Source organism: Oryzias latipes, chromosome 12, assembly GCF_053564925.1.
Source record: "Oryzias latipes strain Hd-rR chromosome 12, Olatipes_Hd-rR_3.1".
In the NCBI taxonomy this organism is placed as follows: Eukaryota; Metazoa; Chordata; class Actinopteri; order Beloniformes; family Adrianichthyidae; genus Oryzias; species Oryzias latipes.
Window position 1 is genome coordinate 30,366,200 of NC_136248.1, and position 26,672 is coordinate 30,392,871.

At 40.0% G+C, this 26,672-nt stretch overlaps 1 protein-coding gene across 4 annotated transcripts in view; it reads right to left on the bottom strand.

The window, feature by feature from the left end:
- Positions 1-26,122, bottom strand: part of pitpnm2 (phosphatidylinositol transfer protein, membrane-associated 2) — a 74,450-nt gene extending 48,328 nt beyond the window's left edge. For 2 of the 4 annotated variants that reach the window (XM_078956042.1, XM_023960361.2), the window contains exons 1-2: positions 9,519-9,753; positions 1,216-1,425 (exon numbers count right to left, since the gene is read on the bottom strand). In XM_078956042.1, coding sequence (XP_078812168.1) covers positions 1,216-1,293 — 78 coding nt within the window. In that variant the 5' untranslated portion in view covers positions 1,294-1,425; positions 9,519-9,753. Of the gene's footprint in view, positions 1-1,215; positions 1,426-9,518; positions 9,754-14,873; positions 15,013-25,983 lie in introns of those variants that run through there. The other 2 variants (XM_023960363.2, XM_023960362.2) reach the window with 2 other exon arrangements.
- Positions 26,123-26,672: the final 550 nt, after the last annotated feature.

The window sequence follows — 26,672 nt, forward strand, 5'->3', positions numbered from 1 at the left end:
ATTTAGATGAAACAAGTTTTCTCATATGAAAGCTGCAGGTTTTTGATTTTAAAAAAAAAACTGCAAATGTTTTATAAAGTTGCGCATTTTCGGTTGAAAAAGTGGTAAATTTTGCAATGAAAAAGATTTAAATTTTCTAATGAAAGGCTTTTTTTGTTGAAAAAATCTGCAGATTTCAGATGAAAAAGTTACAAATTTCTGAAGGAATCGTTCAGAAAAACATTAAAATTTAGACTAACTTTACTTTCTTTTAACATTTTAACAGTAATTACTTCTCAAAATCAATGACGCTCTGACTTAAACCTCGTTGACATGAATTTTTGTTGGATGCAACATTAAGAGGCTGTTTACAGGAACTTTTCACAAACAGAAAAGGCAGAATAAAAAAGTGAGCTGGAGCTAAAGCTCCATTTGCTTAAGATTTGGGTTTGAAATCCGTTTCCAGGGGAGCCGGATGGACGAGTGAACGCTGTGATCGGCTGCTCAGTTCCTCTTGAACGTTCTGGTGTGTTTCAGGTTAAAACAGGGAGATGTTTTATAAAGCTGTGGCCATAAAACGTCAGCTTTATGCAGGAAAAACAAACAAACAAACAGGAGCTTTTTGAACAGACAGATGTTCTGTTGATACTCTGTTCAGCTCGAACACACCAGGTGACTGTCGCTGCTTTGTGCGCCCCAAAAAACTACTGTGACTGACTTGCTTATCCTGCAGAGGAATCTTTATATTTTGCTTCGTTAACGCTTTGAATTAAGATCAATACTAAGATAAACATGTTGGGAATAATCAAATCCTTTCTGTAGATTTGGTTTGGGAAGTAAATGCATCATCATCATTTCTCATCGGGCTCTGGCACGCTTGCCTCTCATGTTTTGGCCCACTTCCGTGTTTAGAATTGATCTGTATGATGTTGGTGCTTCACATACAGTATCTGGCCCAGTACATTTTCTACACGTTTGCTTTTTTACGTTCTTCCTCCAAGGTTACAAATGTCAGATTTATGGTCCAGAACTCATTGGGAACTTTAATTTAAAAATAAAAAATAAAAATCTCGCCCTTATTTTCTGATACATTCTTAAAGTTGAATAATTCTGGCATCCAAAGTTGGAACACCGGGATATTAGATTTGCACCATAATAAGTTAATATCTCCATGAAAATGTAGATCTTTGTGAGGTGAACATGGCAAAACCGAAAACTCTGGAGGCGACCGCTTACCTGGATCATGTAGAGCTGAGCGATGCGGTACTCCTCCACGCTCATGGGCATGGGGATTCGATACTCCTTGATCAGCATGTCTGTGCTCCAGTTGAGCCCACTCTGCGGGTCTCCGTGTCCAGGGGGAAAAGAAGAGGGCGGGACGCTCCTCTCACTCGGCTATGCTACCCCAGCGGCGAAAATGAAAGCGCTCATCGTCGTCCTCCTCGCCTGAGACAGAAAAACAAAGGAGTCTTTAAGGGAGTTAATGTATCAGAAAAACACGTCCTTTTAGCTTCACTGACAATCCAAGGGAAGAATTAGTGTGCTTGTCTAAAGGATTAACCCCCCCCCCCCCCCCCACACACACACACACACACACTCAAATACGGGTGAACACATCCCGTGTGTGCTCCAATGGATCTATTACAAGGTAATCCAGTGACCCAGCCACAGTGCTGAAATCCACGTGCAACCTAAATCCCAGCTCTGCCACGCCAAACGTGCAGCAAAGTCAACACAGAATGCAAATCAGTGACCTCAGCACCAAAGATGACGCAGTGGAGGAGATGTGGATGCTGTGGAGAAGCCTTTTCTGTTTCTGTGACACTCAACAAGAAGCAGAGAGATCAGAACTACGGTGGAACTGTATGATGCGTGTTCACACTTCAAGACATTTCTGAGGAGTTAAAGAGTTAGGTAAACATTTTAAATAAATATTTTAGCACTGAATAAATGATATTATGTGGAGAATGAACAAACGTATTCTGTGTAAAGCAGCATCTTTAACAGTCTTCCTGATTTTGTTGGACAAACTTCTCATTTCGACAATGTTCAAGTCCTGGACACAGCAATTTTAGCTCTTTTATTTTGTATAAAAAAAAATTTCCTGTTCTGATTGTAATTTTTGTCTGTGTGCTTTTAATTTGTCTTTTTCCATAATTATAAGTAGAAATAAGCCTGCTGTGTTTTCCTCTTTTAGTTCCACCTCCATAAAGTTCATTTATTCTTCCTCCAATTATAAGACTTTGACAACGTTGTTTAAATTGCACAGCATCAACGCTGCCCCTATGTTTCCCTCCTCTCCATCCATCTGTAACAAAGAGAAAATGAAGATGAATGGCTTGTCTAATGATCATTAAACATCCAGCATCATCACTTTGAGTAGCTGTTGCCTGATCCCTCCACCTGCAGAACGCACACTTATGTGCGTTTGTCATGTGACTGGGATGGTGGGATGGAAATCTGAGAAGTGGAGCTGATGTTTAGTAAAGAGTGTGTGCCCATCTGTGAATGATTGGGCTGCACATGGAGCAGCTGCAGCAGACGAACCATAAAGGTCAGGATGTGAAAGTGTGACAGAAGACTTCATGAGAGCTTTCTAGTCTTTCAGGTTAGTTACAGTTTAGATGAGGGCCGAAAACTAACATCTCAAAGAAAACAAAAACAAAAATCAATCAAAAAGGTGATCTAGAAATAACCAGTTTAGAGTTTATTTTACTGTAGGCCGGACGCTCTGCTCCCGGTTTGTCTATTGAAGCATTCTGGCTGATTTGCTAAACCTTTTGTTATAGCAGAAGATGAAAAAAATAAACAAAACTATAACGTCTTAGGCCCAAATTAGATTAAAAACGATATAAAACTTTAACATTAACAATTCACATTTTTATAGGTACTTACAAATTAGACATTACTTGCAGTCCAAAATTAAATTATTTCAAGATCTTCCAGCTGAACATGATCTTTATGGCATTTTCAAAAGTCCCCCTGGCTCCAGACATTTGGTTTCTAGAATAGTGCATTTATTTTATGGCAGCACCAGGGTGACATCAACAAAAATGAAAGATGCTTGGAGCGAGGAGTTGGGCATAGAAATATCAGAATCAATGTGGGAAAAGTGCTTATCCAAGATTCACTCTTGCTCTGTTAACAGCAAACACAAACTCATACAATTTAAAATCATCCATCGGCTCCACTACTTCAAATTACGGTTGACAAAATATATCCTTCAATTATTTCCATTTGTGATAAATGTAAAATATCTGAAGGCACATTGGCTCATGCTTTTTGGTCTTGTCCCTCATTGGCTGGCTTTTGGAACAGAATATTTGACTGGTATTCCAAAGTTTATGGTTGCTATATTATACCCGATGCAGAGCTCGCCATTTTTGGCGGCATATTTTTTACCCGGAGAGAAACCACAGAAGGATTCATAATAAAAAGTAAGACTGAAAACCCTAATAAAATGAGGACAAAAAACATAAATTCCTTCAATATGTACTAGAGCTATCCCGGCTGTAATGCAGCAGCCACTAGAACTCGGGTTGATGACTGCAAAAAGACAAATTTTGCCAGAGTGGAAATCTACGGCTTCTCCATACTTTAAAGTGTGGCTCACTGACACGCTATCCCTCATCCACATGGGAAAAATTCACCATGTCAGGACTGACTCAGTTAATGTTCACAATAAACTCTGGACACCATTTCTAAATCACTTACAGAAAGTTAAAATTATTTAGCTCGGTATTGAGACTGTATTTTTCTTTCTTCTCTTTATGTCCTATTTGGACGGCCTGTAAATAAATATTGAATAGAATGTAACTGCCAATTGTTCATTTACTTGTATTTTTACATTCTGTTTTGTAATGGTCTAAACTAAAGAGCACCTGAACTGTTTGTTTTGCTTGTTTGATTTTGTACACTTGAAAAAAAAAATATTGAAAAAAAAATAAAAACAAAACGATATAGTTAATACAAAAATTTGGTTAAACGGGCTAATATTAATATTATTATTATAATATAATATAATATATTAGCTTATAGCTAACAGTAACGCCATGTCCAAAATTAGCTTAAAATGTAGCTTTGGTTGTAATTCCCCTGGAACAGCTATCCATCTTTTCTGGTTTTGTCCCAAAGTGAAGGTGTTTTGGCAGAAGATGTGTGATTTTATAATTGATAAAATTGATTCTTGTTTTGTCTTATTCTGGAAAGATGTATTGTTGGGTCTAATATCAAAAAATATGCAAAAGGACTCTGGTTTACTTTTAATTATTTTACTCATTTTGGCCAAATTTCATGTTCATAAATGTAAATTGTCTGGTAGAAAACCCTGTTTCACTGTATTCCCTTCTGAATTAAATATCAACAGTATTCAAAATTCAGAGAAACAAAAAGCAATCAGAACATTGTCTGTATGTTATGGATTCAGTATTTTTTCGTAGAGTTTAACCCCCTGGCTTATTTCTGTTTCTATTCTTGTTCTTCTGTTTATTACATATGTGTATTTGATATTTGCAGTTTTGTTTTTTATTGCATACCTAAAAGTACATCCTTGTAAAATGGCATAATGTGCAATAAAGTTGATTTAAAAAAAAAATAGCTTGAAAGCAATAGAAATTACAAAGTTAGTTTAATGAGCTAGCTTAATTCTAAAATTTGAAAAATTAACTGTATGACTTAACTTAAAGCTAACGAGTGCCGTGGTGCAGCGGTAGGGTGGTCGACCTCTAATCGGATGCAGGTTTGATTCCCGACTTGCCCGCCCATGTGTCGAAGTGTCCTTGGGCAAGACACAGAACTCCACCTTGCCTCTGGTGGACGGTTAGCGCCAGAAATGTCAACATTAACCAAACAAGCTAGCAAAAGTGTAGTATTAGCAAAATGAACTAAAAAAAGATGTCCATTGAGGTATGTCCAAATTCTCTCCCTACTCCCCAAACCCCCAAAAGACTATAACGTCATTCAGTACCATTAATGTAATTTGGACAGCGGCTGTTGGAAAAATGTATATAAGTTATCTCATATTTGCTTTTATGCACTACCTATCTATATAGGTAATATAATCATGCATGCAGAAGCATCTGTGTCCAAGTTTGTTTCACAGGAAGGTGGAGGTGAAACTGATGGGAGGAGACCGACTATCTTAGCGTCTTCCCAGCATCAGCGTGAAGGCTATGTGTTATCTGTGTCAAGACCGGAATTGAGGGCTTCTCTGTGTCAGTTATCCGTGAGAAAAGACTTTGCAGGTCCGAAAATTATGTGGGAAGACTGTGAATAGACAGACGTGTTGCAATGAATGCAGCTGTGTTTTATCTGTTTCCCCTCTTTAAAGCTCAGCGCATATGTAAATTAGGGAATACCAACAAACTTAATAAAAGAAAAAGGGCAAACACTCTATAGAGTGTTTAATGTCGCGAGTAGTGAAGGAATTGGAAAAAAGCCTAAGAAAATCTAAAAGTTAGCTGAAAGAGCTAGCTTTTGGCAATATGTACAAAATGGGCTAAATAATCTATAAAAATCTTGCTGAAAGCGAACAATAAACCTAAGTGGTAATTTAGCTTGGAAATGTCAAAATTAACCTAACAAGGTAGCAAAAGTCTACTATTAGCATAATTTACTACACAAGCTAGCTTAAGGCTAAGGATAAGACCAAATACCAAATTTGGCAAAAATCCAAAACATGAAAATGCCTAAAATTAACCAGTTTAGCTTATTAGCTTTATGCTCATATTAATAAAATTAGCTCAAAAAGGTATTGCAATGCAACTTACAAAGCTTATATACTAAATTAACTTTAAAAGTCTATTAGACCGGAAATTTTCCAAACATAATGTAAACAAGTGCAAATATTCCTAGACTAACCGTACAAAGTGCAAAAAAATGGAATTGTGTCTAAAATATAAGATCTCATTTTAAAGCATCCTGGAACGTCCAACAGAACCAGAAAAATAATAGGTGAGTTGAGCAAAATGAATAAAACAGCTGATGGCGTAGAAAGGTCCCTGGAGGCCAAGAAACACTCCAATATATTCAAACAGATGCAGATCAGCAAGCATACCAAGTATCAAGAAGCTATACGATTGTTCTACAGTATGGTGCATTGACAATGCGACACTGTTGTGTCATCCAGGATGTAAACAGAAACATTAGATGCCCAAGCCTGATCACGGAGACAGCATGTTCGGTTTCGCTTTCCATTTTTCACAAATTGACAAATTCAAACGAGGAGTTGCCTGAACCCCTCCATCGTTCTGATGTGTTTTTTTTCACAATTTCTAATGCACAACCTCACAAAGAGTGAGCAAAGAAACGCTCCTAGAGAGGGAACAACACACTCGCTGCTGGCGTCCACACATCACCAAGATGGGGAGAAAAATTCTAAACCGCCGTTGGTGTTTTCATCATCATTTCTTTAGGATGAGCTAAAAACGCCAGGAATGGACGCAGCTACAAAGCCAACATTTTTCTCTCCCACTTTCAACACTATTACTGTTGTGTTGTGTGGATGTGTGTAAAAAAAGCTATTTATGTGTTCCTGCAAAAAATAATGCAGCATATAAAACCTTTCATCTTCTTGAGCGGGTCAAAATACAATAAGACCATCTTCTTTTCTTTTTTTTAGCCCCTTCAAACCCTAACCCTGTTAGGGCCGTTCCCATAATAAGGGCACCGTATGACAGCATTTTCTATAAGTATGTGCAACTTCCATTAGCCTTACAAACACTTTGCACGACAATGGTACGTTCCATTTTCATCATGTCCCTTGAGGTGGCTGTACAAGCCTCAAGGGAACTAACTGCAAGACGCACCTGTATCCAAATACTCAGAGAAGTGCTACATGTTCCCCAAAAAACGAGTAGGAATATTTGCGACGTCCGAGATAGCTAATCCGCGAGTGTAGTAAAAATACAATTCAGGCAACGTCATCATCACTCTAAAATGGAGAATAATTTTGGATTTTAAGGACCTAAATTTAAACAAACCAAAAGTTTGCTACTGTCAAATCAATCTTGAAAGTAAAGTGTTGGTGAATTTCAAAGTAAAGCTATGGAGTGTTGTTCATAGATGAAAAATTAAAAAAAGACTACATTTTATTTTAATGAAATAAGCTCTGAAAGAAACGTGATTTACATACATTAAAGATAATAAATACATTCCAATAATTAAACCTTAGGAATTTAGGAATATAACAAAAATCTTGTTATCCGTTTCCTCTTAAGTCGTCCGATGTAAAACATGTCTGTTGGAAACACGTTTCAGTTTTGATGTGTCACAAGAACAGGCTGGTTGGAACGGGCGGTTCTGAATGCAGCAGGTTTATTAGCTCTGCTAAAAGTCCACAAAGCTAAATCAGGGTCAAAAACGGGCATGAGATCATCAGAGGAGAGACAGGGGTAGTCAGGATCCAGGCGAGAGTCGGGGCAGGCAAACAGTCAGAACAGAGTCAGGATACCAGGTCCAAATTCACCCCTCGGTAATTAAGGCATACGCCGCGCTGAGTGAGGTTCAAGCAGTGTTTAACTACTAGATAGACTGTGATTAATTGAGTGAATGAATGAGAGTCAGGTGTGTGGCACGCAGGGGTTGCTGGGAGATGAAGTGCATTCAGTACTCTGGAGATGGTTCCTGCTGGTGACCAGAGGGGGAGACAGAGCTTTGACTTCTGACAAGATGAAAGGACTGCGAGTGTTTTCTGGTTGTTATTGAGGTGCTGCTGTGTCTTCATTTACTATCTCTATGTCGTCCATCTGCTGGAACTGTAGTCAAAAATGTTAAAGATAGACAAACTGTGGGGAACATTTTCAGGAGTTGTCAAATGATGCAAACCAACTTTTATGTAATGTTTACTGCTGAATTTAAGCAGGAAGTTGACAGAAAAACTGACCATGACTTGTTTAGAGTGATAAATACCAAGTCTTTCTTTCTGAATCGTTGCGTTTCTATCTGTAATGTTTTGTTGATTCTAACCTAATTCTAAGTAAAAGGTATCAATTATGGTGATGAAACTCAACATTATTTTCGTTTTCATGCATCCAGGAAAAAGACAAACATATGGACTTAATAGCAGAGTTGGTGGTTGAATGTGTTGATCGGTGATCTTAATTCATGATGGCCACCGAAGTAACAACCTCTCTACCCCCCCGCCCCTAGCAACAGTTACTCCCCCCCCCGTACGGGTGGATGTGACTAGGACAGAAAAGCATGCTTCTTCCTGATACTAGTGACACCAAACCAGCTCTGTCTGGGTTTTTCACTGTTTTGACATTTGCTTGTGGGTTTCTAAACAGTTGTGATGACTCATCCTCCACTTGTGGGTGTACATTTGTGGCTGGGAGAGACCAGGAAGAGATCTCTCAGCAGAGATTTCGATGAGGGGGGATCTTATTTCAGCATCGTAAGGATTAACTGGGGTTTTAGAACTGATTTCCCAGGACTTAAACTTCTAAAATGTAACAATATGATGAAAAAGGTGTTTAAAAATAATGAGAGAAAGCTGTTGTTATGAGAATGTAACATTTGAAGAAATGTAAGCCGATGGTCACATGACCTCTGCTCTTTAAATGTCCGGTGTTTGGAGTTTTTAGGCTCATGAATGAAAGAAAGTTTAGGTCTTCCTTGTATATCAATGAGCATGCCGCATTATTCCAGTTGGGTCTTCTCTTACACTGCAAAAACAGATCCCCTTGAAATTATTCAAATAATTTACATTATTGGCATCTTTAAGTAGAGAGGAATAAATGGTGTAATAAAAATGGTCTTACCAAGAATTCTTATACTAAGAAAAGATGTATTTTCTTAAACAAAGATTATTTTGCTATTGAAAAATATTCTTGACAAGTTTATTTTTCCTTCAAAACAGAAAATAATTTTTTCTTCATAGACTGTCTTAAAATGCAGTTTTTGCATTTGTATTTGCCTGTAATTTTCACACAATCATGGACACTTTTTCCTCAATCCCCGAAAAGCTCTATAAATCCACGGTGATGCAAATTCAGCCGATAATTTTAGCCTTACGGCTTGTTTTGGTGAAAATGTTAAAGACACTTAAAGGGACAGTCATGTTCTCTCACAGTAAAGTATAATTTGCTCCTTCACTGCGTTTCTGTCCAGTTTTTTTTCCAAACAGAACACTGCGTATCAGTGTGTACGGCATGTGTGTAATCTGCTGTAATCTGATTTTTAAATGTATCAGAATGCATTTAATGGAGTCCTGTGATCCCCCCCCCCCCCCTCCGCCCCACATCTGTTTATTAACCCCAAAACATGTGCCAGCACGGCAAAGGCATCACATGAATCTGCAACAAGTGAAAACGCATCAGAACCCTGAAGATGTTTCCCATCCTCTATGAGGATTTCCTTCATTATTCTACAAAAGCTCGTCCAAAAATCAAGTTTTTTTTTCAAACACACTGTCTCCACAGAGCTGCAGTGATGCTGCAGCGACACATTTGTAAAATGTTCACACTGATCCCCACAAACCATACCCCCCCCGGAGCTCGGATCGGCTTCGCTTCGGGCGGACGTGTGAGACAAATGTTTACCTCGCAGCTTCCCAGCTGATCCGCTGCGCTCAGGCCCATGGCAGATCCCGGTTCAGGAAAGAGTGCCAGCCCTGCACCACATCGCGGCGCTCCACCCTCAGCTCCCCTGCTCCTGCTCCCTCCCCAGCCCTCCACCAAGCGCTCCAAAGGAGGGTTTGCTTCTGCTTTTTCAAAGAGCGGCATGAAATTCTGCCTCTCGTCCCCGCTTCTTCTGCCTCCCCAAGTCCTCTGCTCTCCTCCTTCTGCCTGTCTCCACCTCCTTTAGACCGATGAGGCTTTGTTACCATGGAGACGCACGAGGCTCAGGCCCGGTTGGTGGGGTTTGTTGGGATGCAGCGCGGCTGGCGGTGCAGCCCACCAGATTGATTGCCTTTTTTAGTGAGCGTTGTTGTGTAACACTGAGCCAGATTCAGCACATATGCTGGAATTTAATTTTAGAGAATTAACGCTCCCGCCCAAAAATGTTAATCCCAGGGAGAAGCAGATTGCTTCAATATGAAATTGGTTTGTTTTTTAGAGGAAGAGGACACATATCTGACTTTTGACACACTAAAAAGAAATCTTTTGGGGTTTTGTGAGAAAAGAAATGACTAAACTTTATGAACTATTACATTTTTTAACATATATCCTTAACAAAGCAAAAGGATTCAAATGCGGTTATAAAAGCCTCTTTTTTTAAGTCTTTTTTATTTATTTACTATGCCAAATATTAATCAACTTTTCTTTCTTTTACAACAGTTTAAAAGAAAACAAATCTGTGCTCAGGCATCCGTTGGGGGTTTTTGGCCGGCGGGTCTTTACATAAATTCGGTTTTGAGTTTGAAATTTTTGTTTGGTTGAGAATTGCGCAGTTCATACAAATTCAATGTACTTTATATGCAAATATTATGTAAATCTTATGCAATTGTGCATGATTTTTGCTAGAAACATACACAAATTTGTCTTTCCACGACCGTTCCACGTATGTGACTGTATAACTTTTATATCGCATATTCGGCGCACATATCAAATGACGAAATTATTTTTTTTTTAATTTAACCTTTATTTACCCAGGAATTGTCCCATTGAGATTAAGAATATCTTTTTCGAGGGAGTCCTGGCTAGGGGGGAAACAATAAATTACATTTACAAAAAAAAAGGCCAACATTAAAAACATAAATAAAAATTAGAACTCATGTAAAACAGGGACAGTTAAAAGTGACTTTCTCCTCAAATCTCAGCTTGGATTTAAAAATATTCAGAGGAATGAGTTCTTTTAATTTACATCTTTTCTGTACAGTGTTCCATGTGGAGGGGGCAGAAAAGACAAAAGCCTTTTTCCCCAGTTCTGTACGAGCAAATGGAACGGCGAGCGATAGATGGTCATTTGAGCGCAGTCCATAATTGCATATAGACAGCACAAGTTCATGTTTTAGGTTAGTTTACGTGTTCTTTGCGTGGTTTATTGGTACTTCTTCCGTGGTTTTAATGTGGTGAAAATTTCACCTAAACTTTTCTCACTTTTTTTCACGTATGTTCATATATGAACCATTTTCATCCGTGCAATATGCGATAAAACGCACGTAGAGGCTGTGCAACACGGCCTTTAACATTTAACACGTTTTCAGACTTCATATTTTCTTGCTGCGGCCAAACATTGAAATATTTCGCCATCTGTTCCTCCAGTTATAATTCAAAGCGATAAATCCCCTCCTGGAGATTCAAAGTACTTCTCCATCCAGAAGCTGATAAATTGATCCTTTTCATTTTTCATAGCGGGGGGGGGGGGCATTGATGAAAGCCTGCTGTAAAAAACCTTTTTTAACAAATGAAAATGTGACCTGGGTGGGCATTAAACAGCTGACGTATCCTCACAAATCCTCGCCATGGAAGCTGACAGCGGAGTCGTGCAGATCTGTACTGCTGATGATGAGGAGCGTCCTTCCTCTTTATGCGTATTTCATTCCGTAGTGAATCATTATGTGGACTAATGGAGACAATTTCAGCTCTTTGGTTTGTTTGAAACAAACTATGAGAGGAATTTGTGTTTTTCTTTGCTGCATTTCCAACTGTAAGGATTCCGTATTTGGGAGACTTTTAGAATTCGGGTTTGTCGCCTTCGTGTCCCACTGAGCAAGTCTGCTTTCCAGCTCATCAACCTGTTGATGCCTCATTAGGAAAAGACGTTTGGGTTCTACATAAACTAAAATCTCTGCTTTTGACACGTTTTCTCAATTTCTCTCACTTTTACAAAATCGTCTGGAAAACAAGGAGCTCCACTGTCTTCTCATAACTGTTCCACAGTTGTTGTTTTGTTTTTTTAATTAAACTAATACCTTAAGTTTTATTTTAAAAACAGTGTCAAAGGTGTATCCTGTATATCTCTGCACTGTGCGAATGCAGAATCCAGAACATTAAGGGATGTCCCCATAAACCCTGCAGTCAAACACTTTTATGATTTGCAATAAAATAAAAGTTCAAATATGAATCGAGTACAGAAGCAGAGAATCTAAACACTTTAAAACCCTTTTTTCTGCTTCATATAGAACAGCTGTATCGTAGTAGAGATGCAACGATTCACTTTCCCTACAATTTGGTTAAAACCTCCATTTTTGGGTCATGGATTTGTTTCGGTTTGATTCACGATATGCTTACTACAAAACAACAAGAAACAAGAAAAATGAAGTAGAAAAATCCTTTTCTGGATTTGCTAATAGGCCAGTAACAATGAAGAAAAACCTTTCAGTTGGCTACAATGTTTAACACTTAACATAAACACACTGTAGGGATGCAATAATTCAGTTTCCCCATTGATCATAGAACAAATCAATCCCATTGATTGATTTGGTTCAGATTTTAACCGAGAACTGCGGCTTCCCCAGGATATGGCAGCCCAGGTCTTTAGACTTCAGAGATTCTTTGGGGATTCTTCGCATAAATGCGACTGAACGCTGATGCGCGTCTGCCGTTTATAAATGTGTCTTTAATTCCATCCATCTCTGGGTGGGAGGATAAAAATATCCCACCTGCAGCCCGCCGAGCTCTGCAGCAGCAGCTGCTTCACCTTACAGGAAACGCCGCATGAAGACGGCCGTCAGACGTGTTCCCACTGCAGAACACGGCCTGCGTGGATTTGGTTCCATGTCAGAGAGAAGAAGGAGCTTCAAGGTTTGTGCAGCGGCAGACTCTCCTTTTGATCTGCAGCACTGTCAGCATGACAGGACTTGTTGATGGGAGCTCCGCCCTTAACGCTCGCCGCCAGATCGGCACGAGCGCAGTCCACCTCGTAACAAGGACATCTGCCGCCGTCGCGCCTGTTCAATTGTGGTCTCGTCAGACGCACCTGTCCTCACCACCAGACTCTGCTGATGCTCATCCTGATGCTCATCCAGACACAAACCGGCGGCTCTGCTGACACTTTAGTTTTTTTGTCATGTTGAACCGATGCGCAACATGAAATGAAAAAAAGCATCAACACAAAGTGCTGTTGTTGGATTAGTCCATTTCTGAGATTCTCACTGGACACGTGCACCTTTTAGGGGGGGAAATCTGACCTGTTCCTAAAAAAAAACATAAATAAATCACTCCCACCTCCTGGAGCATATTTGGGAGGCTACTTGGAAAAATCGGATCGATCTGTCTGAGACAAGTTGTTAATCGAATCAGATGGAATTAAACCATTTAAGTTCTACTCCAACTAGAGGTTTTCTACTGTAAAAGCCTTCCCAGTGGTCTTTTAAAAGCCTGTGCCGTTTTTAAAGAAATTTTTTCTCCACAGCGGCAGGAGTCCCTCAGAAATTCGCCTCTGGGTTGTGTGCGGGCGACTGTGGCGCGGAAGTAACCCTACGTTTATATCCCAGCATGCCTTTGTTTCTAACATTAGCGTAGCAAAAGAACCGGCAAGCATTATTGGAGCCGTGCAGTTTAGAGCCAGATGGAAGCTCGGACGAGAGAAATGAAGATGCTGAAGCACGTACAGTACTTGTCTTCACGTGGAGGATGTGGAGTTTGAGCAGGGAGACTTTGGCTCCGCCCATCGCAGTTTCTGCTTAACAAACCCGCGCTTTTTCAAACATTCACATTTTAATCTTCAATCCTCTTATGTCTGCCCTCCATCAAAAGAAAAATGCTACAAGAACGTGCTAAGAACTGGGGGATAGAAATTTGAAAAAACTGTTTCAAAATGAAATCAGCTCGAATCAGGTTTTTCAAAATAAACCATAAATCATATCTACAACCACAAAATATGGTATGGAATGGTCTAGTACGTCGTTTCCCTGTTGCTTGCACATTTTTTTACTAGAATATTGTGAAAATGTTATACAAGAATCCTTGGCTCTTTGCCTCAAGCTGAACGACACAACACGACATTCAATATGAACAGATTAGGAATGTAGGCGGGGTTGACAGAAAAACCCTGTTACCAAGGAAACACCCAAATTTACTCTTGACGATACAGACTTGTTTATGATTTTCGGGCGTGCCTGAAGGCCACACAATGCTGCTTGCAGTTATAGAAATATTATTGTTTTTTTGTCTGTCCTCTTTAGCTATGATTTCATAAAATAAAGCAATTCTAATTACAAAAAAATAATAATAATTCCAACATTTCTCCATGTTGTTCCAAACCAGAAATTTTGTCCAGTTGAATTTTTTAGAAATTTTCATTCGATTTCTCCATGTAAATCTAAGTTAGCTGGCAAAGTGCTTAACTTTTTAAACAATTTTAAAATTTCTGTTTTCAGTTCCACTTAAAAAAGGCTGCATGGTGGCGCAGCGGTTAGCGCTCTTGCCTCACAGCAAGAAGGCCCCCAGTTCAAGTCTGAACCAGAACCAGAACATCAACGGGGGACCTTTCTGTGTGGAGTTAGCGTGTTCTCCCCGTGCATGCGTGGGTTCTCTCCGGCTTCCTCCCACTGTCCAAAAACATGCTTCATAGGTTCATCGGTTCCTCTACATTGTCCGTAGGTGTGAACGTGAGTGTCTATGGGTGTGTGATTGTGGCCCTGCGACAGACTGGCGACCTGTCCAGGGCGTCCCCGCCTTCGCCCATAAGTGACCGGGATAGGCTCCAGTAGCCCGTGACCCCGAAAGGGACAAAACAGAAGAATGAATGAATGAATTTAAATAATAAAAGGATCTTTAAAAATCCTGCCACTTTTTTACTGTAAGACCTATGCTCTATTTTAACTACAAACCTTGAAATCCCTAAAAGAAGCAGCTGTTGTGATCAGCTACACCTTCCCTGCATGAGGCGCAGATGGAACAGAGTTTACTTGTATTATTTCATAGATCATTAGTGTGGTTGCTCAGCTGTAAAAAATAAAGAGCAATTTGGAATAAAAGGTCTGCAGAGCTCCAGATGTTCCCACTGACCTGTAGATTGACTCCAGCACCGTTTTCCACCTCCCTCCATCTGTGAGCTGGCAACAGCTGAGATGATGTCTAAGCGAATCACACATGCAGGACCTCCAAAAGAAAATGTGTGGAAGAGCAGCAAAGCGGGAAGCAGAAATGATGGTTCAAAAACCATTTCATCCTCGTAACCACAGGAGCAAGGCAGCATGGAAGATGTCTGGATCTCCTGGAAGACATGATTTCATTGTTGAGTTCTCATCTGACACGGAAAGATGCAGCACATGCGTGAGCAGAGGCTTGACGTGAGGGCTGGGGGAATCGGAGAGGTTACGGGCTATTTTAAGCTCAGTACGGTGGGGGTGAGGGTGATGTGGGGCGGGGGCACGCAGGGAGCAGAGTGACAATGTAGGGGCAGATCGTGACGTTGCTCAGATTGCTGTGAATGCATCACCGCCTGGGCAAAGCTGGTCAAGGCTCACGAGCTGGAAAGGTCTCTCTTCAGGAGCATGAATACTGATCCTCCCCACAAAGACTTCTATGCTGACACGTTTCTTATTTAAATAATGCAGAAAATTCACCATAAAAATCCAGTTTTTACACAATACTATATTTATGTCTGCAAATCGTGCTAAAACTGAAAATACCACCAACCTTGTTTTTTTTTTAAATCACCTAAAGCAGAGCCACCAGACGTGGTCAACCTCAGATAAACGATATTTCTATAAGTCAGACCTGCACAGCAGCAACACTCTGAATTACAAGAAGACATTCAGACAGTTTGCTTTTAGTTGCTAGCTTACTCACAGGATGTTGACAAAAATGTTTGTCTACTTAATGTTTGTTCTGGAAAATTTGAAAAAGTTAGAATTTACTTGTGGAATTCATGGCATTTAAATGGAACCAATCAAGCAGTTTAACGTTGTGTTTTATTTATGATCTCTCTTAAAACTTTAAATCGCATTCCTTCAGCTCATCTGTCATGTTTAAAGTGTGATGGCAGTTCAATATTTAAGTCTACACAACCTGTTGAAGATTACACATTTCTCTTATGACCAGAATATTCAAATTTGACAAATATAGTTATTTAATTGTCATATATATTGAATATGAATATATTGCTTATGAATGTTTCACCACACACTTACCACAGGCACAGCAATGGTACGTTCCATTTTCAGGACATCCCTTGAGGTGGCCGGCCGTACAAGCCTCAAGAGAACTGTGCCCCCCCCCTAAGATGGAGCCACTCCTCTCCATGACCCTTCACGGGCCTGGACAACCGATACAAGTGCAATCAATTACGGCTTTAGTGGGTGGCTGTGGTGCAGAGGTAGAGCCGCTGACCTCTGATTGGAAGATTGGAGTTTTGGTTCTCGGCCCACCCGTCCATGGGTCGAAGTGTCCTTGGGCAAGACACTGACCCCCACATTGCTCCTGGTCGTTATAGGTGTGTGTCCATGAGTGAAAGGGACTGTGAATGAAAAACGCTCCAAACCTAAGAAGATACTGAAGTGCTTTACAAGTATACGCCGTTTTCTAGTTTTTAGTACTTTTTAGGGGAGCAGAGGCTTCAGAAGGACAGAAAGATTGTCACAGGTCCACTTTTTGTGTCTACCTCCTTCACAAAGATGAATCCAGCAGTTTATTTTTACTTCTAAAAGTTACAATTTAAGGGGTTCTAGGTTAGGCCACCCCACTTCCTATCTTCTAGCGAAGAACTCGTCCACCCTCTGGCTTTTTTTTCAGACAGAAACTGTCTTTGCATGAGGAAATCTGGGCTTTCATCCCTAAACAACAACAAATGGGAGAATTACAAAAGCGACACAAAGGGAGGACAAACAAACAGAGCACCTGCCATCTGAAGGATTTAAAGGAGTGCTCTGCATAGCAAAGACCAGTTAGTGCAGAGTGTAATCTGAACCTTTGTTCAGGCCTTTCTACAGACCCAGAGCCCGCTCTCATCTGTGTCACACAAAGCAGCTGGTCTGTTTTTAGTCCTGCGTTTGTGATTCAATTCAGAACACAACATTTTACGAAGCAGTGTGTTTTAACACCTGCCAATGCGCGAGACTGAATTATGTCTGAGCTCTTTACCAAAGAAATGGGGTCATCAAACACAGAAAAAAAAACAAAAGTTACCGGTAGGATACCATTAAGCTACACTGGTTTAGCAGCTCAATATATGTGTGATGGTCTCTCTCTGTGCTCCATCCTGTACCACCAAACCTCAAATAAAAGCCACTGATGGGAGAAAGAAGAAGCCTGTTTTGTTCAGGGCTACAGGGATTCCTCGTCCATCTATCGTTTTCCAAACCAGCTCCTATCATCTAGTCTATGGGTGTCAAACTCCAGTCTTTAAGGGTGGGCGTTGCCCTTCTTTTCCACCCATCCCTACCCTTTCAGGTACTCACTGGTGAACCAAACGGGTCCAAGTAGGGGTGTATATCGGCAAGAGTCTGGCGATATTATGCGTATCCCGATACGCCTCTCATGATATCGTGATATTGTACTGAAACACATTTTCCTTTAGAGTATGACTTAGAAAAAAACTCTACCTGAATATTAATACTTCCGGTTCCGGGTTACACAGCAGGACGCGTGGCGTGCCTCTCTGCGAATACAACTATCTTCAAATTACTTAAAAGGTTGATTTTCCCCCAAAAAGAGAGCTGACCATGCCCCCGAAGAAACCCCAGGAATACGAAGACCTCAAAAAGACTCTTGACATTATTCAAGAAACGCTGAAAAGTTTTATGGAACAAGTGTCGGCTAAGCTAACGCCACTTTGGGAAATGATGGAAGAGTTCCGAAAATCTCGGGCTCAAAACGAGCAGCGAGAAAACCGGGTCGAGATTCTGGAGAAAAGACTGGACGATGTGGAACAGCAAGTAAGGATGAATAATGTCATTTTCACTGGAGTACCAATCAAGCCTCAAGCGAAGCTGAATGAAGCAGGAGCAAGCACTGCTAATGCTAGCGCTAGCGTAGCTGGCAGTGCTAATACGGAGATCGGTGCAGAGTCTCTGGAGCAGAAAATACATTCATTTCTCACATCTAAAGGGATTTCCCTGGATCTCAATACCATCGAGACCTGCCACCTGCTCCCCAGGAGAAAGGAGACGGATAAACCAGCGATCCTCATCAGGTTTGTGAATCACAAACACAAGCTAGCTTTGATGACCCAAAGGAAACACCTGAAAGGTTCGGCTGCTTATCTGAACGACCATCTGACCAGAAGGAATGCTGAAATCTCAAAACATGCACGTCTTCTCAGGAAGCGTAAGCAGATTGAGAACACTTGGGCTAAAGGCTGCAGGATTTACGTCAAACCGCTCGGTCCAGAGGACCGGTCCAAGGTTCTGGTTGTGAGCACCATGAAGGACTTTGAGAAGTGTTTGACCACGGTCGTCTGAAACAACATGAAGTAATAAACCATAGAGCCAAATAATTTCAAGAAATATGACACCTGGATTCCTCACTTTCTCTGTATGTCTGACGTAACCTGAATAACAGCAGAGTTCTGACCTGCAGACAACTTGACCTCAACTTTCACCGCAGCTGATATCAGCTGAAGAAGGATATGGACCTGAATCTAATGTCTGCAGTCAAAACATCGAAGAGAACTATAAACTGTTTTGAACCCAGAAGAACGGCTGTTATCAGTAAAAGAAGAAATACCAACCTTGGACAATCGACAGTTATGGACCCTTTTTTTAACTTTTCCCCTACAGCATTGCTTTATTATAAAAAAAAAATAAAAATACAAAAAAAATATAAAAAAAAGTAAAACAAATGATTAATCACTTATTGAAAATTGTTAAATTGATTGACTTTTAATGATATTACTTCACTTTCTCCAAAAATTGATAAATTGATTCAAAAATCTTTCCTAATGATGCATAATTTTGCACATGTTTTTATCTTTTGATACTTGATGAAATTTTGCTATGAAAATTCCTGAAACAGTGTTGTCTGCTTTAATAATACAGTATTATGTTTTATTACTATGAATGGCTTTTATAAGTAACATAAGCTGCATATATTTCAGATGCTGCATTTGCCATGTTGATTTCTAAAATAGTTATTTTTGACGTAATACTTAAGTAATTCATCTTTGTCATGTGCTTTATCGATATCTCATGATTTTTAATTCTGTCTGATAAAAACCGGGAACCGGATATTGATAAATCATGTAATAAAATGGTTATAGTATAACGGGTGGGATTATATAAGTTCGCTTCCTTCCACTCCCTTTCAAGCAATATTTATTAATATGCCTAATTGTCCTAAGTTTGATTAGTTACTGTATGAATGTATAACTGATGTTTATATTGCTGTTGTGTATTATTTCTACTTAATTGCTTGAAATAAACCATTTCAAATCAAATCAAATCAAATATGCCGTATATTGTGATTAAAAAGTACCTTTTACCCAAGAAAATTCATAGTGCTTTTATTTTGGAAAATTAAAATATATTTGTTTTTAAAGGGAACAGTCAATACTGTCTGATTTCCACAACAAAATATGTTTCAGTAAAAGAAAAAAAATTGAATGAATGTGCCTTAACCAATAAAGTTCTAAACGTATGATTGGGGAAATAAAGTGCTGTTTATTTTCAACATTTCGTTATGTAGCCTCTCCAGTACTTTTAAACGGTTCAGGAGCCAGAATGGTGCTTCAAAAAATAAAGGAAAAAAACACTAATTATTTCTACAAAAAAAAAGGGTGATGAGGCAGCATGACAGGATGAAGGAAAGTTGCTTTAATGTGGCTAAGATGCGTTGTTTACATCATAGCCTCTTTCTAACGCTCATCGCCACGATCTCGGCCTTTTTTCAGAGCGTTGTACGCTCTGATCCATCAAGTCGCTGAACTAGTATCTATTGTTGTGAGGTTCTGCAGAACTTTGGCCCGCTTTGCCGATAGCATTTTGGCTCTGTGCGTTAGCCGCTGTGCAGCTGCAGCGCTTCACTCGTTCTTATCTAAGCCGCTACGAAGCACCGCAATCCGCGTTAATGTATCATAATAATGAAAAAAATCTGCTTTGCTGAGATCTTGTAGTTATTTTGTGTGGTGTAGAGCTGCTCAAAGAGGCTCTGTGTGCTCCGATGCCCACTAGCGGTCGGAGGTTGAAGTGGAAAACAAGAGTCTGACGCTGAAGAGTGCTCATAAATAATTAAATAAATATCGTCCTGACAGCATTTTATATCGATACAAATATCCGAAAATGAACTATTGCGATATATCGCTGAATCGATATTTTCATACCCCCCATAGATCCAGGGAAACTGTAGCAGGAAGCGTATGAATATTTCAAAACAATCAAGACTGCAACAAGTTAAGCCTGGAGTTTGGCAACCCTGATCTAGTCGATTAATCCTGATCTGTTACTTCGATCCAACGCTGTATCGTTACTTTTGCCAGTTTTCGGTTCACATCCATCCTCATTCATCAACAGAGAAAGAGCCAAACCTCCAAGGAAATGCTTTTATAAGGGGTTGCAGAACATAAACTCTAAAAGCCAAACTGCTGACGTTGAAGTTCTCTTGTTTTTTTTTTGTGTGAAAACTCTTGAACTAGGTTTACCCCTGAAGGTCCGGATGTACCATCTTTCTGGCCAAGGTCCAGATGCTCGATTAAAGATGAAATAAAAGCATTTAATGAACAAGGAGGCAGACTAGACAAGATCAAAAGCACAAAGTAGCATAGAAAGCGTGAACAAAGGAGACAATAAATGCACAGTACTCAGCACACAATCACAATATCAAAGATAAAGAGCAGAGAGATCAGCACTCTGCATTTGTTAGGATAATATAAACCTGTCATTAAATGTGAGAGAAAGGAAATTTAGTGTCAGCTTTTAGTCTAAAATACATCCACAAACAACGACGTGAACGCGACCCATGAGACAGCAGGTTGGACCGATTACAGATCAAAGATAATCAGAGAAATTGGTGAAAAAAAGAGGAGTGATTAGATGGAGGAGGTTGTAAAGATGTGATATACTAGCCAGCACAGAAAGACACTACTTTTAATTACTTGGGGAGCAGAGATACAGGAGAAAAATTCTCTCCTCCAACCACCACCACTAGCATTTGGCCCAACTCCAAACCTCTGAGCTCAGCTGATTCACAGCAGCAGCAAAGTTTGATTCCCATTGATTTAAGCTACCGGTCTGTCTTTTGTTTTTCTGTTAAGAGGATGAATAAAAAAACAAATTAAGAGTCATTTAAATCAAATTCTTCCAATATAAATATCCCTGAGGATGAAAAATTCTGAAGCAAGTTTCAATTTAAAGATTCTTTTAGCTACTTAAATTATTATAAAGTCGTATTATGGAAAATGTTCTTACTTATCATGACAAAAACAGACTTCTGGGGATTTTGGTCACAGCGAGAAGGCCCTGGTTTGAATCCCAGAGGCGACCTTCCTCTGTGGATATGGCGTGTTCTCCTCACGCATGAGTGCGCTCTCTCCGGACACTCTGGTTTCCTACATGCTTCACACGTTAAGCGATGATTCTAAATGGTCTCTTAGGTGTGAATATACGTGAGTGTGTGGCCCTGGAACGAGCGGCGACCTGCCCAGTGGGTATTCTGCCTTCGCCCATCAGTCGCTGGATTGGCTCCAGCAACCTTGAGTGTTATTCTTCACGATAGACTTGCTACACATAACAATGGTATGTTCCATTTTCATCACGTCCCTTGAGGCGGCCGTTTGAGCCTCAAGAGAACTGAAGACACAACTATGCTTCACTCCGCTCTTCTCCATGACCCTCAACAAACCCAGACAACCCGCAACGCCCGTACGGGACAAGCCCCCGTACAAGTGCATGTGACCAAGGCTTAACCCCTTGTTTTTGATGGAAAATACAAGTAACTTCTACAAAACCTTTGGCGGATAGTACGTTTATTCTCATTATTGTCATTATTATTCATTCATGGTAAACAGAATCCACCAAATCTAACTGTAACATCTATGGAGGCAAAACAACATCTGCAGAAAACTGTAGAGGAGCTGAAGGTAACAAATCCATCTATCCCTGTGCGGCCTGATCTTCTGATTATGCGAGCAGCTGAATATTTAATGACCGCCAAACGCCACGTCTGAACAACGCAGCCTGTTAATTAGACAGAGTGCTCCCTGCAGCTTTCCGCCCAGAGGGGCAACCTCACCACGCCCCCACCGCTGTCATGTGACCCTTCTTTCCATTCCCGATTATAACAGAGCAACTGGCAATGCCATGCAGATATAGACCTGTGACGGAAGTGTTCCTAACCGGATACAAGCTTTCTGTGAGCCCCAGCAGAGGAATCAGCCGAATTGATGAATGTTATCAGTGAGCAGAATAACAGAAAGGGATACGTAAACAGTAATCCTAAAACACATCACCAACGCTCGGCAGTGTGTACTTCACATTAGTAAAGTAATGTAAGACTTCAAGTTACATTGTTTTACTTAAGTGTTGCATATCGGAGCAAAGCTGAAGCGGCTGAAGAGTCAGCCAGTAGGTCAAAGTGTTATTTAGGTGTCTCCAATGTTAAAGGGTTACCATTTGCTTTTGAATCCCTTCAGATTTATTATTGGCTTCTTCTCCTCCATCATTTATGATTACAGAATCCTTCTTATCTGGGCTGCATGATAAGAGGAAAACTCGCGATATTAGTGATCAATATTGCGATGACGATATAACTTGCGATACGTTAACAAATAGCAAAACAACCAAAAACACAAATTCCATTTCACAGCAACAGTTTAAAAATGATACTCCAAATGACCCTCGTCTACATAGGAGGCGAACATCGAACATAAAAGGGCTCCATCCGATAGGTCAAATGCAATAATGGATTTATTGGATTTACTAAATACTCATAAAGCTGCCATAAGATAGTTTTAGCACATTTAAGGTAACCATCTAGTGCAATTTTTGTCGTCTTTTGGGACATGCGTATTCCACAGTTTGATATCATGTAAAAATAAATGAAAAAAACACTAAATTTGCTCTATACTGTTCAGGCCTAATTCATATTAATCACAAACAGACACAATCTGAACCTTAATAACGTTGTAATAAGTTCAAAGACATCCAAGAGCCAATAAACAACGATCATGCACTTGCAAAGCAACACAAAAGAACCACAAGTCAGAAAATGACCTTAAAAACTACACAAAGCTGCCTGTTTTGGCCGTGTCTTACTGCTGAAACCACATTTCCACAGCAGAGATGGTTTATTTGTGGATGTATGGAGAGGAGGAGGAGGAAGTGGCAGATATTTTCCGCTTCGACAGACTGAGGGGGCGGAGGGAGCGGGGGGGGGGGGGGGGTTGCTGATGACAGCAGAGGCAGGCAGACAGATCTTTAAAAAAAAAAAACTCCGATCACACTCCAGCCAGCGAAGCCGTGATCACTGAGCTGGAATCCCTGTGTTTGCGCTGCTAAAAATAGATTTCACACACTGAGATGACGTGGATGCTCGTGACAAGACCCCCCCACCGCCATCCCCACCGCCCTCACGCACAATCTTCCCAACCAGGAGTCACGCTGTTGTTGGTATGCAACCCTCATCGCAGCACGCCACCTCTCCTCCGACAAATGGGGGGAAACAGATGGAGGGAGAGCAAAGGGAGTTGGGGGTGAAGAGGAAAGTAGGGCGGGGGTGCAGCGATCTATACTATGACTCATACTTTCTGCAGACGATACTTCCTACCAGCAGTCATTACCATAAAAATGTCATTTTGGTTTGGATAATCCCGCCCCCTTCTATCAAAATAAAAATGCTGAAATGGTTGAAAGTGGAGGGAAACTGAACCAAAACGCTCTCAAACGTCTGATGGTTGATACTGTGGTACAGACCATCAGGTACAGACCACCAGGTACAGACCACCAGGTACAGACCATCAGGTACAGACCACCAGGTACAGACCACCAGGTACAGACCACCAGGTACAGCCACAAAACACGGATGTAGAACCCCCCCCCCTTTCATATCAGTTTTCTTTTAAGTCACATGTTTAAAATTATGTTGTGCCAGTGGTGTTAGAAGACTTATCATTTTTTAAGGTAATTAAAGAGATAATCCAAAAATAACATTTGAAAATGAAGCTAAACAGCAACATGCAACAACATTATTAAAATTACTTTTTCAAATGCCAAATATGACATCAACCATATTCTGAAGTAAAAACCTCAAAAAGTACTAACTTTAAAAAGACTATTTATGGATCCATAGTGTTTTGATTTGGGATTTTGGGATTCGCTTTTCCTACCTCAATTCAAAGCTCGATTTTTGGGTCCCGGTTTTGTTTCGGTTGGATTTATGATTTGTGTATTACAAAATAACAAAAAATTCGAAACAATATATGTTACTAATTTGCTAATAAACAATAATGAGGCAAAACCATGACTTATACTGAACCTGTGTAGTGTAAAAAATTAATATATTAAATTTAGCACAACACATGCAGTAGGAATGCAACAATTCACTTTCCAACAATTTCTTATTCATCCAGATGGCGTTGTCTTGAAGTTGAGTCATGGAAACTGGACTTAAATCTTCCTCCTTGATACGTTTTGCTGTTCATCAAAGTGGCTTCATCCGTCTGAAGCACTGAACACTTTTTCAATTTTATTTTAGGTTACGAAAGAGGAGATACATGGATGTCTTAACAGAGGACATGAAGTTGGCTAATGTTAGGGTAGAAGATGTCCATGATAGAGTGAGGTGGAAAAGGATGATTCGCTGTGGCGACCCCTGATGGGAAAAGCCGAAAGAGAAAGAAGATTTTAGGTTACGAAAGGGCCATTAAAATTTCTTTTCAGCTTGAAATAAAATTGCGGTGGGTTTTTAAAGCACGGTTAAAAAATTGAAATTGAAAAAAAGAGAGAAGAGAGTCTGTCTGCCATCTGCGGCCGTTTTCCATTTCATCTCCCATGATGCATTGTGCTAAAGTGACAGCATCTAAGCCTACAATGAGTCTTCCCTGTTAAACGTCTTAAACCACAACGAACACACACAGTTTTTAAATCTTCTTGATGTAATCAGAGGTCAGAGGTCAACAGTTTAGTTCTCCTTCAAGGTTTTTGTTTCTTAACAGCCAAACATCCCAGAGTTTGTTCCAAGTCATCTTTCTAACTGAAACACTTTTCTAAGAACGTCTGGGTTATTTTAGATGTTAAATTTAAGAATAAGTAACAACAACATTTAAGAAACAGGATTAAGGTGAAGTGGCCAACAGACACAATTAAACTAAATTGAAACAATTAAATCATCTAAAAAAAATAAAACATTTTTGTTAAAGTTTTCAAAGACTTCATCTTTGATTAAGACAAAAGAAAAACTACTAAAACTTCAACATGTTCACTTTTTGTGTAGCTACAGAAAACAAATATGTTAGTGTTTTTGTTTAAAATGTATCTAACATATTGTGATCATATAATTGTTCAAAAATTATAGTTTCCTTTGCACCAACATTGAAATAAAAATATAAATAAATAAATCACTATTTAGAAAGAATATATTTGTTTTTTTGTGAGGTTACATAAAATTGCATGTTAATAACTACCAGGGTAAAATGTCAATTATTTAGTTGAAAATTATTACTGAGTTAACCAAGTTAACTTTATTACATCTACGAAAAGCCACAATTATCACAAAAATGCCTGTGAAATCATGGAGGGACTGAACATCAATACAGACTATAGAGTTTCTCCCTTTTTTTAATTTTTGGATGCTGGTGTGCCGTTGTATTTTTGTCAAGGAGAAAGTGTGCCTTGGCCCCAAATAGGTTGAAAAACACTGATCTAGATAACAGTGTCTGTCTATCCCAGGACAAAATGACCAGACAACAAAAGACAGAACCACACTAACAGTCTAGTCATTAGGAATCTGCTAAACAACATCGTCATGTTCAAACAGCCTTTGCATGGGGCCCTATGATAAGATCTGTGGCCCCTGCAGCGTTCATCTGCGACTTTGTGGCCCCCCAACCTGATTTGCAGCATCGTTTAACTCTGACAGCAACAATACTGGAAACAATTAGAGGCCTAATTAAAGAGGAAAGGTGAGTTAATTAGCGGTGTGATGATGTCATCATCAGGTGACCTCCTCAGCATGACGATGGGCTCACCTGACCTCGGTGCAGGCACCACACTGCCGGGTTTTGACGGTCCTCTCAGGGCGGGGATGACGGCGCAGCCTCGGTGTTTGCGTCCTGCCGCTCCCCTCACGCGGCGCTCCTTAGGCGGGGTTCCTCCGCCCGTCTGCCGCGTCAGCGCCACACTCTTCTCCACCCGGCGCCCCCCTGCTCATCTCGGGCTTTAGCGTCAGTGCTGCCCGTGTGATGACAGTTTGGTCCTCTGGTCACAAGCAAATCCGAGCACGAGCCTTCCCGGCTCTGAGAAGCAAGATGGCGCCCCCGCGCGGCTGCTGAGTTGCGACATTGACTCAAACATATTTTTAAAAAAATATGACTAAAATTAAGTTATTACTGTACGTTAATTAACAATTATTATAAAAAATTAAACCTTCAAACTACAGTTACTGTTCCAAAATAAAAACGTAAATTAATTCAGTAAAAAAAGTTTGATTTGCCGTAAAATAAAAATAAAATTCCACCGAATTTAAGATAGAATAATGTAATAAAAAAAAACTTATGATAAATAATTCTCATTTTCTGCTCAAACATAAATAACTGCTTATCAAATAAACGTGAGTCCCGTACACGCCAATTGTGTGAAAATGGCTAACGTCATTGATGCTAGCTAAAACACTTTTACCGCTTTTATTGGGTTCTGTGTACGGAAAGCGAATTGGACC